General features: G+C 39.5%; 1 protein-coding gene across 1 annotated transcript; it reads right to left on the reverse strand.

Moving 5' to 3' along the window:
• Window positions 1-211: 211 nt before the first annotated feature.
• Window positions 212-15,627, reverse strand: tmie (transmembrane inner ear). The gene is made up of 4 exons (XM_046408115.1): window positions 15,287-15,627; window positions 6,444-6,561; window positions 5,567-5,716; window positions 212-625 (listed from the first exon to the last, which is right to left on the reverse strand). The coding sequence occupies exons 1-4, from the start codon at window positions 15,395-15,397 to the stop codon at window positions 336-338; spliced, it is 669 nt and encodes a 222-aa protein (XP_046264071.1). The 5' UTR covers window positions 15,398-15,627; the 3' UTR covers window positions 212-335.
• Between the last annotated feature and the right edge of the window lie 1,247 nt (window positions 15,628-16,874).

Consider the following 16,874-nt stretch of genomic DNA (forward strand, 5'->3'; position numbering starts at 1 on the left):
CTCACCTTCTCATCACTCCATAGTGATGTAGGCATGTTGTAGATATCAGTGTAAACTTGGAATAAAATAGGAAGATGTTTTCTGGTCTCTAATGTTCCTCATTAAATTGTGAATAAGACAATAAATGTATAATTTTACTGTCCTCTGATATTCTTGCAACTTTCATGATTCTGAAGTAGACAAATGGTGCATTTTTTTGTATGCAGGATTTTTGTTTATTTTAAGAATAATGTGATACAAATTTTATTTTACAAAAAAAAAAAACAAACAAGTGTGCAAAAGGCTTGCAATGAAAAATAAGAAATGATCTTTTGCAGTGCTTGTCCTTGGAGAGTTCACTTTTGAGCTTTCCTGGCTCCCCCTTTAGCCCCTCCTTTGTCTCCTTTTTCCCCTCTATCTCCCTTCTCTCCAGATTTCTTCCCTTTCCCTTCACCAGCTTCTTTCTTGGTTGCTACCTTTTCACCTTTTTCACCTTTCTTCTTTGTTGATGCATCCTTTTCATCTGCTTTCCCTTCTTTGGCACCCTTGCCCTCTTTCTTGCCCTCCTTGGTCTTTTTCTCTCCCTTATCGGCGTCTACTTTCCCAGAGACTGTTGTCACCTCCTCATTTTCTTCTGCTTTTGCAGCTACAGGAAAACAAGAAATAAAAGGTTAATGTAGCTTCATGGCTGCATCAGGTATCATCGGTGTCCTGCCTGTAAGACTAATTAGAAGGGATAATTTAATCCAACAGAATGCTGGGCTAAGTAGGTTGCATATAATGAAGGCACATCTGTTTCTATCTGTTCTAATAAGCATGGCCTATTTATTCTTTTAATGACATTGTCTGAATGCTGTTTGGGTTATAAATGGAGCACAAAAGTTTTCAGGTAAGGTTTGCAAGTGTTGACAGACATGTTTTTCCTCATCTCATCCTGAGAGTGTACACAGCTGACAGAGGTAGTCAGGATGAATCTCTCATTAAAGGTACTAGATTGTGTTTGGGGAAAGGCATTTAAGCAGAACATACAATGAAATGAATATTTCTGTAAAACAGAACATCTCTTCTGGATTTAAAGGAATAGCTTGTAGTTTCAGAAACAGGTTTACTTGCTTCCTTACTGAGAATTAGATGAGAAGCACATTTGTTGCCACTCATTTCTTTAAATATGAATATGAAGTGGCTTGTTATGGTGTAACGAAGGACTAAAAAGGAAAAACTCATAATCAGTTCTGTTTAAAGCTAAAAGCTAACAATTCACCTATCAGCACCTCTAAAGGTCACTTACTGACTTACTGTTCCTTTATGTGGTTGTTGCTTTTATTCATTCAAAAGCCTGAAATTTAAAAACAACAAGTTGCACTTTCAGGAGGATGACAGACAACTACTGGAGACCTCATTGTGAAGGTAAGTGGAGTTACTGCTCCTGCTCAAGAAATAGTGCAGCTTTAACCCTCTTTAAAACTGCAGCATTTTCATACATAGATTTGCAGCGAGCTATGAGTGTGGATGTGTTCCAGGGTCAAAAGACACTAACCCTTCTAATTAGTATGAAAAAAAACAATTCAACAGAGACTCATATTTCCATTTCCAGTGGCAGAGGAGAAAGACATCGTGGTTTGGGTTAAAATGGTTTTACACGTGTATTAAACCCCAGCATCCATGAGAAAGTCCTGTGTTTGGCCCATCTATTGGCTCACCTCATCCTCATCATCAGGCTTAGGGTCTTTTCCAAGCAGTTTTTGTGCCTAAACTTAACCAAAATGTTATTGTTTCATGTTCATATAACCTGAAACATAGTAATGCACAGGCTAGTGCACCATGAAGAATTCCTTTCCTAACATGTTCTCAGGTACCATGCTTTCACACATTTTTTACAGCCAGATGCCTCTTTTTCATGCTTATCTGAGATAACCTGCTGCTGGCTGTAGCTACACGTTAGACATACATTAGAGACAGATATGAAAGTGGTATTGATCTTATCATCCAACTCTCAGAAAGAAAGCGGTATTTTCCAAAGTACCAAAACTACTGAAATTCTCCATGACTGATGCTTGATTTCCTCTGTAGCAAATAATCTCAAGCCTGTCAGATAACAAGTAAAACTATACGTGGAAAGATCTTAAAACAGGTCACCTGCATGTGGAGATTTTGAACCCTGCAGCTTTTTCCTTCTAATAACTCCTTGGAAAATTTTAGCCCACAGCATTTTCTTTCAGGCACCAGATTTGACAGACAGCTTTTCCACATGAGCGGTGCACCACTAAATTAAAGCAGCTAACAGGGTCTCAGGAGAGAGTTAACACATTTCACTTAGAGATCAGCAAGAAACATTGGTGTGACTGACAATTCAGCAACTATTGTTTAAAAGCTGTCAACATTGCTCAAAGGAAAATTCCAGTTTGGGTCGAACAGTACCTGACTGCTTAAACTTTATCCTAAGCTAAACCAAAAATTTAACCTTTTCTTAAAAAAATGATTTCCCATTAGCAAATGCTGCAGAGACACTATTTACACAAATGAAGGTAAAGAAATCAAATGAGAAGCAGACACCAAATGTTGCTGAGGAAGTGCGCTGCGTGAATCCAGCTGATGTAGGAAAATCGATTAACTATGAAAAGCTAGTGAATAGATTTCTTTGCGTTTTGACTGAATTCTGATCATCTCCACTTATAAACTGCTTTCGGTCGCCCTTATGCTGCTTGTTTCTTCATATACCCCTCTGCCTTTGACAAAACGTGGAGAGATGATGCATCAGTGCAGTGGTTTAAAGCCTGGATTGGTGATGGCTAAATGTCAAATTTTGAAACCCAGATGTGTCTCAAACTTGGACGTTCCTGTTCCAATTTTGGTCAAAGTTGGGCTGCTGGTGCCTTTTTTGTCCATGTGTCCTCTTGCTGACATTTCAAAGGAAAAAAAGTAATCTTAGAAATAATGTTTCTGTTAGTCACAAGCTGTGTCACTCATATCACAAATAAAGCCTCTTGAGAAATGGTGCAGGACTTGTAACCAGACCATTTCTCTTACAAGTGCTGTGAACCTCCAATGACCCTTTCCTTGCTGGTCTTTCAAAGCTTTGGGGAACAGATGTGTTTGAGTTGATACAACAACAGCTGCAGCTGTTTGGTGACACTGTGAACTTCTTCATTTTCACAGGTGGCAAATAGGAGGGATTAATTCCTGACTGTGTCTTTTCAGTCACTGTATTTTTATTTATTTCTTTTTTTCAATGTTTGTGTGAGTGCCTGTGAAGAAGCTGGAGGGAGGGATGATGGAAGCCTTTTGTTCCTGTGTTTGCAATAGATCCTGGTTGTGCAAGTGGAAAGGTTCACTGCTTTCATTTCTCATATTTTATCCCCGATGCTTTCGACATCTTAGTAAGTGTGTGTAAATGGAGGCAGGGAGAAATTCTAAAGAGAGGATATGATTCACCAGGACAGTGTCAATTTGTGTCAATTCCTCCACACATTCAAAAGAGTTGGCATTTCTTGATCCTTATTTTATAACATTTAAGTAAGTGCCAAGTTGTGTGCTGCTGATTTTACTGGCTTCTTCAAAAGGAGGCTTCATTAAATGTATTGTTGCTTTCCATAATTAATTCACAATCAAAACTAAAAGGTTTCGCCTGTGAATTTTATTTCATAATACAGTTTTTAGCCCTTAACTTTCAACAACACCACATTCTCTATTCTCTGTATGTGGCCATTTGGTTTTTCATCTCAGTGTACTCTAAGCCTGACTGGGAAAAAGCACTAATTTGCATATTTGCTTGTACGTTTATGTTGCCCTTTCTCCATAGAAACAAACATTACAGTATGGTTTGTTTTCAGTTCATGGTTGAGAGCAGCCAACCACGCTCTTTATAATGGCTGCAGTCAGTGTACCTCCCCTTCAGCCCCTCACCGAGCCACACGGTTGATTACTCATATAGCCACTGAAGAGCACATACTCCAGTGCACATTGGATCAACTCTCTGTGATGACACAAGGGACCGGAGAGATATGGATGCTCTCACCACAGTTGGCTCACCATGTGATTTTACTTGACACGGTCTTCATGCAATAAAAGCTTATTGACAGCTCATTGCTTATTTTTCCCATAATTAATTACACAATAACTGATGAATGTATTTGTGCACATGACTGCGTGATATATCAGTGAGAGGAACAGGAGAAGACAGATGTCAGTCCCTATCTGTCATATTTCTTAACCTGCAAAAGCCACAGCTAAGCAGCTAAGATGCCTTGGCTTTATTCAAAGTTGGTACAAACACACAGCATGAAATAGACATGCAGCATGGATAAGTGCTTTCACTGCTTACAATAAGAGCAATTTTCTGCCTCTCAGTATTATCAGTCAAACTCTCTTGATGCTGTCATGCAGTCATACATAAAGCAAAAATACATGCTGCTAAAAAATATCTATACGTCTTAAGAAAGAAGAGGGGGGAAAGTATAAGCTACAAAAGAACAGCTGCCTTAAAGAAATCATATTTGCAGAAACAGCACAATCTGCATTTTGTAAAACACAGTAAAAATTTCATTTTGTACAGTACACAATTACTGCTGCATGACAGAAATTTTTAAAAATTCAAATTTTTCTCAAATTGTATTTCCTGGCTATAAATTGAAGAAGTGATGTGAAGAATGTGAGATGCATTTTTAGGTACCTGCATCTCTTTTAAATTCCATTTGCAGTAATACAGTAATATAGCATTTAAGAAAGACTGACTGGGTGTTATATGCATTAAAAGTAGCTACCGATGTATACAGTAGGTTTTCTAAAGTTGCTTAGCCAGTAAGAAGGAATAGGAAAGGCTTGAAAGAAGAAAAGTCATCCCGTCTCAGACAAAGTGAGGGAGCTGGGGAGCTCCTCGCTGACCCTAACTACTGAGGGCTGGCTGTTGTTTGCACTTTGACTTTGGACCTGCTCAGAGACTGTCTGTACAGCAGAAGCATCCGGGGCAGCTGAAGGAAGGAAGGAAGGGAGAAGAGAAGAGAAGAGAAGAGAAGAGAAGAGAAGAGAAGAGAAGAGAAGAGAAGAGAAGAGAGAAAATTTAGTACAACAGAGGAGGAAACACAGCAGAAGAACTGAAATAATTGCAGCACACTGCGAGATAAAAAGAAGAGATAGTAAAAATGTAAGAAATTTAAGGTGGCCTAGAAAAGAAGTTATGTAAAAAGACATCTGTCCTCTTAGCTTTAAACACAAACTACAACAGTGAATCAGCTAATGAGGGTGAAATTTTAGTGACCCAAAACAGAGAGCTATACTCCTCACAGTTACCTCTCCGGCTTTTCAGATGTCTGGGTTGTGCCTTTGTATAAAGCAATTGGCCTTATTAGGCATAATTTATTCCCTGCATTTAATTGATGTCACTAGACTTCAATGTAAAGTTTATCTGTTTGGACACACCAGCATTTTAAGTTGTCTTTGAAACAGGAAATTAAAAGAACAGGAGCACAGCTAACAAGTAGAACCATTCCAGGAAAGTGTCACCTTCGGCTGACATCAGAGCTTGTGCATCTTATTCATTACCAGTTGAATATTGTCATATTAATATTGGAAAGATATTTAAGGCACTTACATCCCGGGATCTCAGTTAGTTCATTCAGAGGTGGCACAGTCTCTAATGTGTTGGCGTATTTCTTGGCGGCCTGTCTTTGCGCATGCCGTGCCTCGATTTCCTTTTTGGTTCTCGGGATTCGACATTTGAATATACAGCACAGAGTGATAACTGAGTAAGGGGGAAAGACAAGCACACAATGAGTTTATTTGAATTGCACATGTTAAGATAAATGTATGCATATATATATAAAATTGGCAAATTTTCCACCCTACTGTGCTGTCAGAAAGCTTTCATGCAGGGCTGTAATTAGAACATATTGAGGGGTCAAAATCCTCACCAATATTCAAATATGCTTGAAATAAGGTCAGTACATGCATACATTTTACACTGTAATTGTGGAACTAATTAATCACATGCTTAAAGTGTCATTCACTGTATGGAGTGAAAACAGATGTTTTTGGTAGATTTAGAACAGATTTGTGAACCGCTGTGTGTGCCCCCAGTGAAACCAAAAGTCACCAATGACCTTGTGGTATCATTTTGATCTAAACTATAACCTTTTCCTAAACAAGTAAATTTGCCTCCCAAATCTCAATTGCAAAAGAAAAGAAATGAAAAGAGTAATTTAACAAACAAAAAGTAAACTGCTAACTGTTCACAACAGTTTCCTGAGTGAGAGTGATGGCATAGATGACCCGGCCACTTCTGGAAATAATTCTCTTTCCTGGTATTATATCAATGTCGGCATCACACTGTGCTCGTTAACTCACTGTGGACGCATGATTGCATGCACAGACATCTTTAGCCTGCAGTTATTTCTAAAGACAGCAGCTCTTTGATATTTGATAATGAATTGTGGAGGTGACATGAAAGTGATTTGATGAGATATACCGACCAACTGCTAAAGCAAACACCGCAAAGATGCCGATGACCTGCCATAACCGCAGCCCCCAGAAAACGACGGTCTCTGATGTGATGGGGTCCGGCTTCTTTGGGGGATCTGTGGGTAAAAGCTGTGGAAAAACAAGACACCATTGATTTATTTTTTTATTTTAAGTGTGTGCACATCACAAATAAACCTGCACAAATAGATTTTACAAAAGAGAGCAAACTTCAAGGGGTAAAAAAGATCTTAGAGTAACTCAAGCTTTACATCATCTAAGAATTATGCTTAGTTTTATGTGCGATCCTTTGATCTTTAGGCAATGTAGTCCGTCGGTAACGTAATTCATGTAACCCCTAACTTCAAGTAAATATGAGTTAATGATTAACTCTGTTTGAATCTAAAGAAAGATGAGTCTGCAGAGTTTGATGTTCAGTCTTAATTTCAGTCTCCTCTCAATGCAAGCAGGTGTCTAACGTTTTTAAACAACCTCACCACGATGTCAAACATCGGTAACGTTGATGTGTTCATTTATTATTCATATAATTATTCATTTAATCATTTAACTGAACGGACAGTTGCTGACAGAAATACTTGAAGAACACCAGAGCTGACTTGAAGGAAAAGTGACTTTCTTTTCAAGTCTTCAGCAAAATGTAAAAACAGAAACAACAACAACAACAACAAAAAAGGCCCTGGCGAAAAGGTTAGCACTTCTTAAGCTACTGCCAAGAAAACAAACACCCACATAACCTGTGGGTTTCTGTGGCTCGTGTCTGCACCTGAATCTCCCCTTACTCGACACAAACAAGTGCTGAGGTCTGCAAAAGTAGGCCGGTTTCCAGACTTTTTGCATTTTCTCAGAACTTTCACGATGGTCTTCAGTGTTGTAATTCTCTGCTGCACAAAATTCAGTCAATACCATCCAAAACAAGCACTTTTCCCATTTCAAAACATCATTCCCCAGAACTGGACTTTGGAAAACAATCATATATAAAAACATACGTGTTGTTGTGTTAGATCAATGGCTTGGATTACTACTTTGTGAGCATTTCTCCCTGTCCTCCATATATTGATCTCTTGATTGGATGATACAAGGTTGTCTTGGAAACTCTACACTTCAGCCCATAAACCAGCAAGCACTGGATCAGAAAATGGATACTTATTACATTTGCCTTCTATACTTGTAATGCCATTATGTGGTGAAATAGAAAAAAAATGCTTTAAAAATAAACTAAAGGGAGGACTTCCGGGTCACCAACGAGATGGTGGCATAGGGAAAGCGCTCTCGACAAAAGAAATTGAAATTTGCCCCAAAATCGAAGTAATATAATAATTGACTTGTGGTCATTGTATGGAACATAAGGGGCGAGGATGACGTCTAAAATTAAGGGCAAAAAACCTGCTTTGGACTCTGAAAAAAGCAACAAAGGGCAGCAACGCGAGGATGCTGACGATAGCTCACACTCGGCGAACCATGGTGGCGATAGCAAGGGAGGGGGGGGCGACTCGGCGAACCTGACCCTCATCCTCAGAGAGATACGCGACTTTAGACAAGACAACAAAAAACAACTTGAAGATATCAGAGAGGAAATGACAAAGTTTAATTCGAGGCTGGTCGAAGCCGAAGCAAGGATCATGGAGAACGAAGACAGATTGCAAAATACAGAGGAGGTACTAGCAGAAATGCTAACGATACATGAGCAGCTCCAAATGAAGCTAGCGGACCAGGAGGGGCGCACACGGAGGGAAAATGTGAGGATATACGGGGTACCCGAAGGTGTGGAGGACGGGCCCAGAGCAATGATCCCCTTCGTGGATAAGCTGCTTAAAGAGAACCTCGACATACCCGAGTCGAAGGATCTACAGATAGAGAGAGCCCATCGTGCATTGGCACCGCAACCACCGGCGGGAGCCCAACCCAGGTCGATCCTTGTTAAATTCCTCAGCTTCCGAACGAAAGAAGATGTGCTTAAGCGAGCATGGCAAAAGAAAGGGTTTATGTGGAGAAACTGCAAAATCAACCTCGACCACGATTATGCACCGTTTATTCTGACCAAGCGAAGAGAATATGCAGAGACACGGAGGGTTTTGAAAGACAAAGGCATTAAGTTCCAGACCTTGTACCCGGCCCGGCTGAGAGTCCACTATGAGGACGAGACTAAGACCTACAACTCGGTGGAAGAGGCGACGTCGGATCTGGCAGACCGCGGATTACCGGTAAAAGTTATCCCGCAGCCGGCGTCCCTCCTCGAGAGGATCCAGCGGTGGTCATGGTCACCGGCGAGGACGCGACGCGCGAAGCGAGCCAGTGGAGCATCAGGATACAGAGAGAAGCTGCAGGCGTTTAGACGCGATCACACAGAGGATAAAGACTAACTTGAAGCAAAATAATGGGTACGGTATATTGACTCCGGAGCAGGTAAAAATTGAACATTAACAAATTAACAATTTAGACGAAACAATTGTATTCATTATGAGGGATGTCGAGACACTGAAGAGGTTTGGTTGTGGCTGTTGAAACAGCGGAGGGCCCTCTAACCCAGTTAGGGAAGAAAGGTTATCCCTCAAAACAGAGGCTGGTGAGTGAAAGAGCCTCAAGGCTGGAAGTATGGACAAAATTTAAAATGTTTCTTGTTGAAAAAGTTCAAGGTTTTTGTTTTGGTTTGTTTTACTGTTATTCTGTTAAGAAGGGATCACCTACTATTTATATGGAGAGGAAGAGCAAGTATTATACATCTCTAATGACATAATGCAAAGTGGACTAGTGAAAATAATTTCTTTTAATGTGAATGGGGTTCTGAATCCAATTAAGAGAAGTAAGATTCTGTCAAAATTGAAAAAAGAGAAAGCACAGATAGCCTTCCTTCAGGAAACACATATGAGTCAATCAGAACATGCAAAACTACAAAGGATGGGTTTTAGACAGGTATTCTCTGCGTCATTTAAGGCAGGACACAAGAGAGGGGTGGCTATCCTTATATCGAATGTACTTGCTTATGAACACATATCAGAGACTGTGGATGAGGGGGGAAGATATATTAAGATCACTGGGAGAATAGAGGGATCTTTAATAACTTTACTGAATGTCTATGCCCCTCCAGGAAGTGACTGGTTACTATACAGACGGGTTTTTGACTTAATGGTTAACTCCCAGGGAGTGATAATATGCGGGGGGGATTTTAACATCAGGTTGAACCCAGCACTAGATTCCTCAAGATCAATTACACAACACCAGCCTCTGACTAGGAAGCTGAAAGCATTGATGAGGGAGTTGGGCATAATAGACGTATGGAGAGAATTTCACCCGACTAGTAGAGATTATACACACTATTCCCACCCGCACTCAGTTTACGCAAGGCTGGATTACTTCTTCGTCTTCAGCTCTGAGAAATTTAGGATCAGGGATTGTAACATAGCAACAATTGACCTCTCAGACCATAGCCCTATCTCTATGTCATTAGCGCTAGGAAGGAAAAAAAGGAAAACTGTATGGAAGCTGAATTCAAATATACTCAATGACTCAAAACTATTGGAGAAATTAAAGGAAGACATTAGAGAATATCTAGACTTGAACGACACAGGAGAAGTATCATCAGCAATTCTTTGGGATGCATTGAAGGCTGTAATGAGGGGGAAAATTATCTCTATTACTTCACATATGAAGAAAATTAAAGGACAGAAATTATCAGACCTACAGGAGAAATTAAAGAAGCTACAACTAGCTGACAGTAATAAAATAAACCCCAATTTGAAACAGGAAATTAAAAAACTCCAAAGCGAAATTGACGAAATATTTACACTAGAAACTCAAAAAAAGTGGGTCTTCTTGAAACAAAAGAATTATGAGGCAGGAAGTAAATCAGCAAAACTGCTAGCATATAGGCTAAGGAAGCAACAAATGGAAAATACAATTTACAAAATAAAGAATCCAAAAACAAAAATAGTTGAAAATACAATAGAGAAAATTCAAGAGAGCTTTGAAATATTTTACAAGGAGCTGTATTCTCAACCCCGGGCCTCAGATGAAATTCAAATAGATACATTTTTGAGTTCATTACGACTACCCAAACTCAGTAGTTTACAAAATGACAGTCTTACCCAACCAATTTCTGTAAAAGAATTAAATTTAGCCATCTCCAAATTGAAAGCCGGTAAGTCTCCAGGCACTGACGGCTTCACTTCAGAGTGGTATAAGGCCTTGAAGCCACAACTAACACCATTACTACTTAACACATTTAACCAGATCCTACAACAAGGAGAACTTCCACCCTCTTGGAGGGAGGCAATTATATCAGTCATTCCAAAAGAGCAAAAAGACAAACAAGAATGCGGTAACTACCGGCCTGTCAGTGTTCTCAACGTAGACTACAAGTTGTTTACATCAATCTTAGCACGCAGGCTAGAAATACTCTTACCTGATCTCATCCATCTAGATCAGACAGGATTCATTCGACACAGACAGACTCTGGACAACATAAGAAGAACTCTACATATACTAGAACAGATAAAGAAAGACAAGACACCAGCAGTAATTGTAGGTCTAGACGCAGAGAAAGCCTTTGACTCGGTTAGATGGCTGTTTCTATATAAGGTTTTGGCAAAATTTGGCTTTCAGGAGAGATTTATAAGAGTTATTCAGACCCTTTATGATAAGCCTACGGCAAGAATTAAAGTTAACGGGGATCTTTCTGACTCTTTTACTTTGGAGAGGGGAACGAGGCAGGGCTGCCCAATATCCCCCCTCCTTTTTGCCTTATTTATAGAACCCTTAGGACAATTAATTAGACAGAGTGACACTGTTGGAGGCGTTGAGGTGGCGGGAATTGAACAGAGGGCAATGCTTTTTGCAGATGATGTTTTGGTTCTTTTGGGGCAACCGGAGAGGTCCTTCTCGGGTTTGATGTCACTGTTGAACGAGTATGGGAATCTATCAGGATATAAGCTCAACATATTAAAGACACAGGTCATGACTTTGAACTTCACGGCACCAAAGAGCATGCAAGACAAATATAACCTGGACTGGGGAGCAGAATCATTAAAATATTTAGGAATAATGGTAACAAAAGACCTTTCAAAATTGTCTCAAGCAAATTATGGACCATTATCGTTGAAAATAAAATCAGACCTGCACCGATGGAATCTTATCCCTTTTCTAAATCTAAACTCGAGGATTAGCGCAATTAAAATGAACACTCTCCCAAAACTTTTATATATCTTTCGGACTTTACCAGTGGAAATAAATGACAATCAGTTTAGGGAGTGGGATAAATGGATATCTAGGTTTATTTGGCAAGGTAAAAAGCCCAGAATTCGATTTAACGTTCTACAATTGAGAAAAGAGAAAGGAGGAATGGCACTTCCTTGTTTAAAGAAATATTTTTATGCTGCACAGCTAACCCCTCTACTATATTGGTGCAATAGTGAGTATAAAGCTAGATGGAAGGAACTAGAATCTGAAATTAGTTTAGATTTACCTCTACAGGCTGTAATCGTAGATAGAGGCTTGATAGCCCAATTGGAAGAGAGAAATAACCCCTGGATTAATTTTACGTTAAAGATTTGGCAAAAAGTGGTTAAAACAAGCGAAATTCACAACATGCTCAGGCTCTTTAGATGGTGTGCTTATGATACAGAATTTATCCCCAATAGAGGGGATAAAAGATTTAAGTCCTGGATACAGAAAGGCCTTACAACCTACCTTTCATTCACACACAAAAACGCAATACAGAGTTTCCAATACTTGCGAGACAAACATGGCCTAGAACAGGGGGATTTCTTCAGGTACCTTCAGCTGCGACATTATTTCAACCAGAAGTGCAGGCCTACTGACTTCTCAAAAACAGAGTCGGAATTCTTCAGGATTTTAAGGTCGGCCCTCGGTTCGGTTCCCTCCAAATCAATCTCAAAATTGTATAATGCTCTGTTTCTGATTAAAAATGAAAATACCTTGTACATTAAGGAAAAATGGGAAAAGGAAGCAGGAATAGAAATTTCGGAGGAGGCGTGGGGGGAAATATGCAGCTTTCAGTGGTCCTCAACTAACTCTATGGAGTGGAGGGAACACTGCTGGAAAAATATAGTAAGATTTTTTAAGACCCCCCACCAGGAAAGATACAATAATGAAGGTTCAATCTGTTGGAGACAGTGTGGGTCAAGGGAGGCAAACCACTCACACATATTCTGGGAATGTCCTAAGCTGAGTTCATATTGGAAGGGTATCTATAAAATATTGTGCACAGTATTCAAAATTCATCTACCCATGGACATAGAGTCACTTTATTTGGGCCATATAGTGTGTTTGAAACAGAGGAGGGATATAAAGCTACTCCAGGCCCTTTTGGCGGCGAGTAAAAAATCAATCACTAGAAGGTGGCGAACTACAACTCCGCCTACCATACACGATTGGTATGGGGTAACCTTAGAAATATTTAAGATGGAAAAATTGACTTACTCTCTGAGGGCTCAAAAAGATAAATTCTACCAAATTTGGCAAAAATGGATTGATTTTGTAACCCCAACGAGAACAGATTTTGTATAACTTTGTATAACACCCGGTTTTAACAACTTTCCCTCTATAGTTGAGAAGAATGTAAAAATGTAAACTCCCTTCAGTTCAATTGTATATAGTTACTGTTTTTTGAAATAAGTGGGTGAATACGGATGAGCAGTGTCATCTTAATTATACGGACTGTAAGGCATTTAAGGACTGAGTCTTGACACTGGAAAACTGCGACATCTGGATGTTTTCTTTTTCTTTTTTCTTTCTTTCTTTTTAAATTTTCTTTTTATTACATAAGTATAGGACTAAAACAAGGAAAATGGGCAGAGTGTGCTATGTAAAATGTCGAAAAGCTGTAAGTTTAATTGTGGTCTTTTTCCAAATAAAAAGATAATTACAAAAAAATAAAAATAAACTAAAGTGGTGATATAGCAAACACAAAGGCTATGCAAAAGGAGGAAAAATGGAATGGAATAAGTTTGCTTTGTTTGAAATTGACTAAAATAATTCAAAAACGTGATCACAATGGAGAACAGTAAGCACGTACCCCTAAGTGTCTTTGACAGTCACCGTTTTAGCAGAATATTTCTTTGACTTCATGTGAAATGAATCAAATACATTTGCAAATGTTACTACAAGCTTAGAATTTGTAGAAAGGAGCACATCTTTCAACATCTAAATAGGTTTTTTTTTTTTTTCCTTTTTCTGCTGTGAGACCCTCAGCACTGGGACAAACAACCTGTTGTTTTTACTGTTTGTCAGACCTGACAGGCTTCAGAGATCCAACATGCCACAATGTGACAGTACAGACTTTCTTCAGGGCCTCAGTACTGTTAGTCTGTCGAGAAGGACGCGAGAACTGGCTGCTGAACTTAAACAAAGAGGCTGCACAAAAATCTGAATCTGAATGCGCTTACACTCATGTTTATGCAACTCCCACAGAAGGATCAGTCTTAATGGGGATATTTAGTGCTGATCTTAAATAACAATTTGTGCCTCAAGAGTAATTATGTAATGCTAAGTCCTTTCCTCTGGAGGGGCATTTCATGTGGCAGGATTAGTCGCCATAAGCTTCAAGTTCTCTTTTGGTGGAGCACGACACAGACTCAGAAGCAGACCGACCTCAAGTTACCTCAGGCCAATCATTATATAGCCAGATTTATTAGATATTTTTGTTTGTTGGATGGTTGGTTGGTTAGTTCGCTTATAACATATTCAATGGCATTTTGGATATCCTTCACCAAGTGTTTAGTTTTTCTAAAAAATCCTTTAGGGACTAATATAGGAAGACTAGCATAACTGAATAGAGGATTAGCATCTAATAATAGAAAAATATGCACTGGGAAATTTGTTTAGTTCTTATATATAATAAAGGACCAGATCCAAAATAAAGACTTAGTAAAGGATATCTTATAGCCATAAAGGATACACACATACATGTGTCAAGTCGACAGTATTTAGATTCTATTTCCTTACATACAAGTTTTTAAATTTCTGTATTTTATTATTTGAATTTTTTTTTACTGTACTTTATGATTTATCTGAAGAACCTTCATTATTTGACACCCGCAGACAAACATAATATTAATTCATGAAGCATCTCCCACTGCCAACTCAAGCTCCTTTTTTTACACTTTTTGAAAGTTCTGAAAAAGTGTCGTGTAAAGACTGTGCTATCTTTGAATAAATATTAACAAATATAATATTCTATACAATATTAATACTATAATAACCTATAACTGCATACAGTATGAGATTGTTTGATTGTTGTTGATTATTCATAATACATTCTTGTTCAGTTTTTAAATCATATAATCAGCATTCGGTTTCCAATTCATTGTAATTTTTTTTGGTTAGTTTGTTTCTGTAGTTTGCTAATCTGTTATTTGTTATTTTGTCAGCAATATTAATATGCTATGTGTTTCTACACAGTGCACTATATAGAAACTAAATAAACTGCCTAATTTTCAATAGCAGAATCTGTCTTAGTACTTTTTAAAATAACAACATTTTTCAGGTGCTTTTATAGTCATTTCGTTGCAGTAGTCATATTTTCGGCAATGCAACCCCTTTCTCCTAAGTCCAAAATCACAAAAACACCTTGTCATACCAGGACTCGCCATATTCATCCTCACTGATCCTCATGTAAGACCATACAGTGTATCGGGTTTCAACATAGTTCACACATTCCTCATCAAGTAAGGCGAGCAACAATTCTGGCAACCAAATAAAACATATACATCACATAAAGCTACCTTTTAAATGGCAGAACACCTGCACCTGCCACAGTGAGACCCACAGGATATTCCTGAGAGAGACCTGTGGAGGACATGGTGATGTATCGGGCTCTTACCTCAGGATCCGGGATCTGAGAGAACACGGAGGACAAGCACTGAGACAGCAGCACTGCTCCCCAGCCCCGCAGTAGGAGCTGAGGTGGACATACAGGCTGATCCCCAGCCATTCTCTCCCCCTCTTTCTCCCTGCAGCCACCCTGCCCTCTCTCTCCCTCTTCCTCTGCCTCTTCCTCTCTTCTTCTTTTTCTCTGTCTGCCTGCCTGCCTGCACTGGCGCCGTACACAGGACAGGACCACAATGGCCCTGGGTGATTAATGGTTACTATGGTGCTGATGGCTTCCTCCCATTCACGTTTATCTGCTGCTCTGCTCCTCTGTATCTTGCTCTTCTCCCACAATACTGCAGGAACCCAACAACACACCGGCAGTAACCACTGTAGGTAGCTCAAAACTGCTGCAATGGAGGGAGCCAAGCCTGCTGTTAGGGTACATTAATTAATTAATAGACGTGGTGTGGTTTACAGCCTGCTCATCCTGCCGGGGACAGGCAGTTAACACAGTGTGTGTGGGGGGGATGGGCAGTGCAGTTCACCACGAGGTTGGCCTGCGCAGGACAGTGAAGCAAAAGGCTGTGAGCGTCATCATGTTTGTTGCCTTAGAATCCGGAGTGTAAAAAAATCCTCACATCCTCATCCTGTCCGTGTGGCAAAATGCAGCGAGCCAAGTGCTGTGAAATGCAATGTTTTCAATGCTCACCCACCTAAGGTCAAAACAGAAAAATATTGAGTCAAATTGCTTCGGTCGCTGTCATTTGTGTTCAACTCAGAAGTGTATTTGTTTGTTTGGTGTGTATGGTGTAGCTGTTCTATAAAGTCTTCAGTGAGAGAAGTATTCTTTGAGTACAAGTACCAACTGAAGTAACTGCTTCAGTTAGAATTAAACTGCGTCAACTGAAGCCAATAACCCCAACAGAAAAGGTTAGAGTAAATCAATAAAGAGAACAACCAAACAGCATTCAAATATCCTTAAACATGAGAAACAAAGGTACAACTAAGAAAATGATGCCTTTCAGTTTGCTGAATTGTAAATCTGTATCTTAATGTTACAGGTGGTCCAGGTTGTGCAGCTAATTCGTATAGCACTGATGGTGTTTTAATCTACAGCAATGTATCATTTTCTCTGAGCTTATCTCGTATTTTGCTTTGGGAAATCTTCATCTTCATCTTCATCAATGACATTTTGGGAAACACATTTGGCGGCACGGTGGTGCAGTGGTTAGTACTGTGGCCTCAAAGCAACAGGGTTCCAGGATTTACTCCGGGTCTGGGCCCTTCTGTGTGGAGTTGGCATGTTCTCAGTGTGTCTGTGTGGGTTCTGTCCAGGTATTCCTGCTTCCTCCCACAGTCCCCAAAACAAGCACATTAAGTTAATTGGCGACTCTACATTTCCCCTACATGTGAATGTTTGAGCACATGTGATTGTCTGTCTTTGTGTGTCAGCCTTTATTTTCCTCTCTTCTCAGTCATCTCCTCTCTTAAACATCGAGCAAAGGATCATTTTCAGAACACTAAGCTTACCCTCCAAAAACTTACAATAAACAGTCATATATAGTCTATGTAACGTGCATGTCAGTCTTTTAATATAT

The sequence above is a fragment of the Scatophagus argus genome, chromosome 13 (genome assembly GCF_020382885.2).
Source record: "Scatophagus argus isolate fScaArg1 chromosome 13, fScaArg1.pri, whole genome shotgun sequence".
Lineage (NCBI taxonomy): Eukaryota > Metazoa > Chordata > Actinopteri > Scatophagidae > Scatophagus > Scatophagus argus.